This window comes from Mesitornis unicolor, unplaced genomic scaffold, assembly GCF_000695765.1.
Source record: "Mesitornis unicolor isolate BGI_N332 unplaced genomic scaffold, ASM69576v1 C12990474, whole genome shotgun sequence".
NCBI lineage: Eukaryota > Metazoa > Chordata > Aves > Mesitornithiformes > Mesitornithidae > Mesitornis > Mesitornis unicolor.
The window spans coordinates 1-511 of NW_010218419.1; the positions used below are offsets into that span (position 1 = coordinate 1).

The 511-nt window shown below is 60.3% G+C and overlaps 1 protein-coding gene across 1 annotated transcript; it reads right to left on the reverse strand.

Moving 5' to 3' along the window:
- Window positions 1-112: 112 nt before the first annotated feature.
- On the reverse strand, window positions 113-502 carry LOC104547489 (histone H1.11R-like; the record flags this gene model as incomplete). Its single annotated transcript, XM_010193193.1, has 1 exon — window positions 113-502. A coding segment is annotated over one exon (390 nt), but the record flags the coding sequence as incomplete, so codon positions are not given.
- Between the last annotated feature and the right edge of the window lie 9 nt (window positions 503-511).

Sequence of the window (511 nt, forward strand, 5' to 3'; positions counted from 1 at the left end):
GCGCTTTTCAGTGCCGAACTTTTATTTCTCAAGTCTAAAATGGGCCGCCTTCAACCTCCACAACCACCAGCTCCACGGTCTCCTCCATTATGCTGCCCATCGCTGCTGCCAGCTACGCCTCCGATTCCGTCGATGCCGCCACGTTCTCCCGCGCTCTCTTCCTCTTCGACCGCTTCGCAGGGATGTTACCACCACGCCTCGGCTCCCTCTTCCTCCGTGCGGTGAACTCACTGGCGCCACCGGCCTCCTTTCGCCGCCCTCTGGTTCCCTCCAACTGCTTCTTACCGAGGCGCCCGATGCGAAACGAACCGGCGATGCCTCTGCCTGTCACTCGCTGCAGGACCCCCTTGTTGATCAAAGTCCTGAGCGCCTCTCTAAAGCGGTCGCCTTTCCGCACCACGTCGTAACCGTTGCTGATGAGCGCTTTCTTAATGTGGGCCAACGAAGCCCCTTTCTGCGCGTTGGAGAAGCGCACCGCTCGGATTATAAGGTCCGACAGTGACGGCCGCCC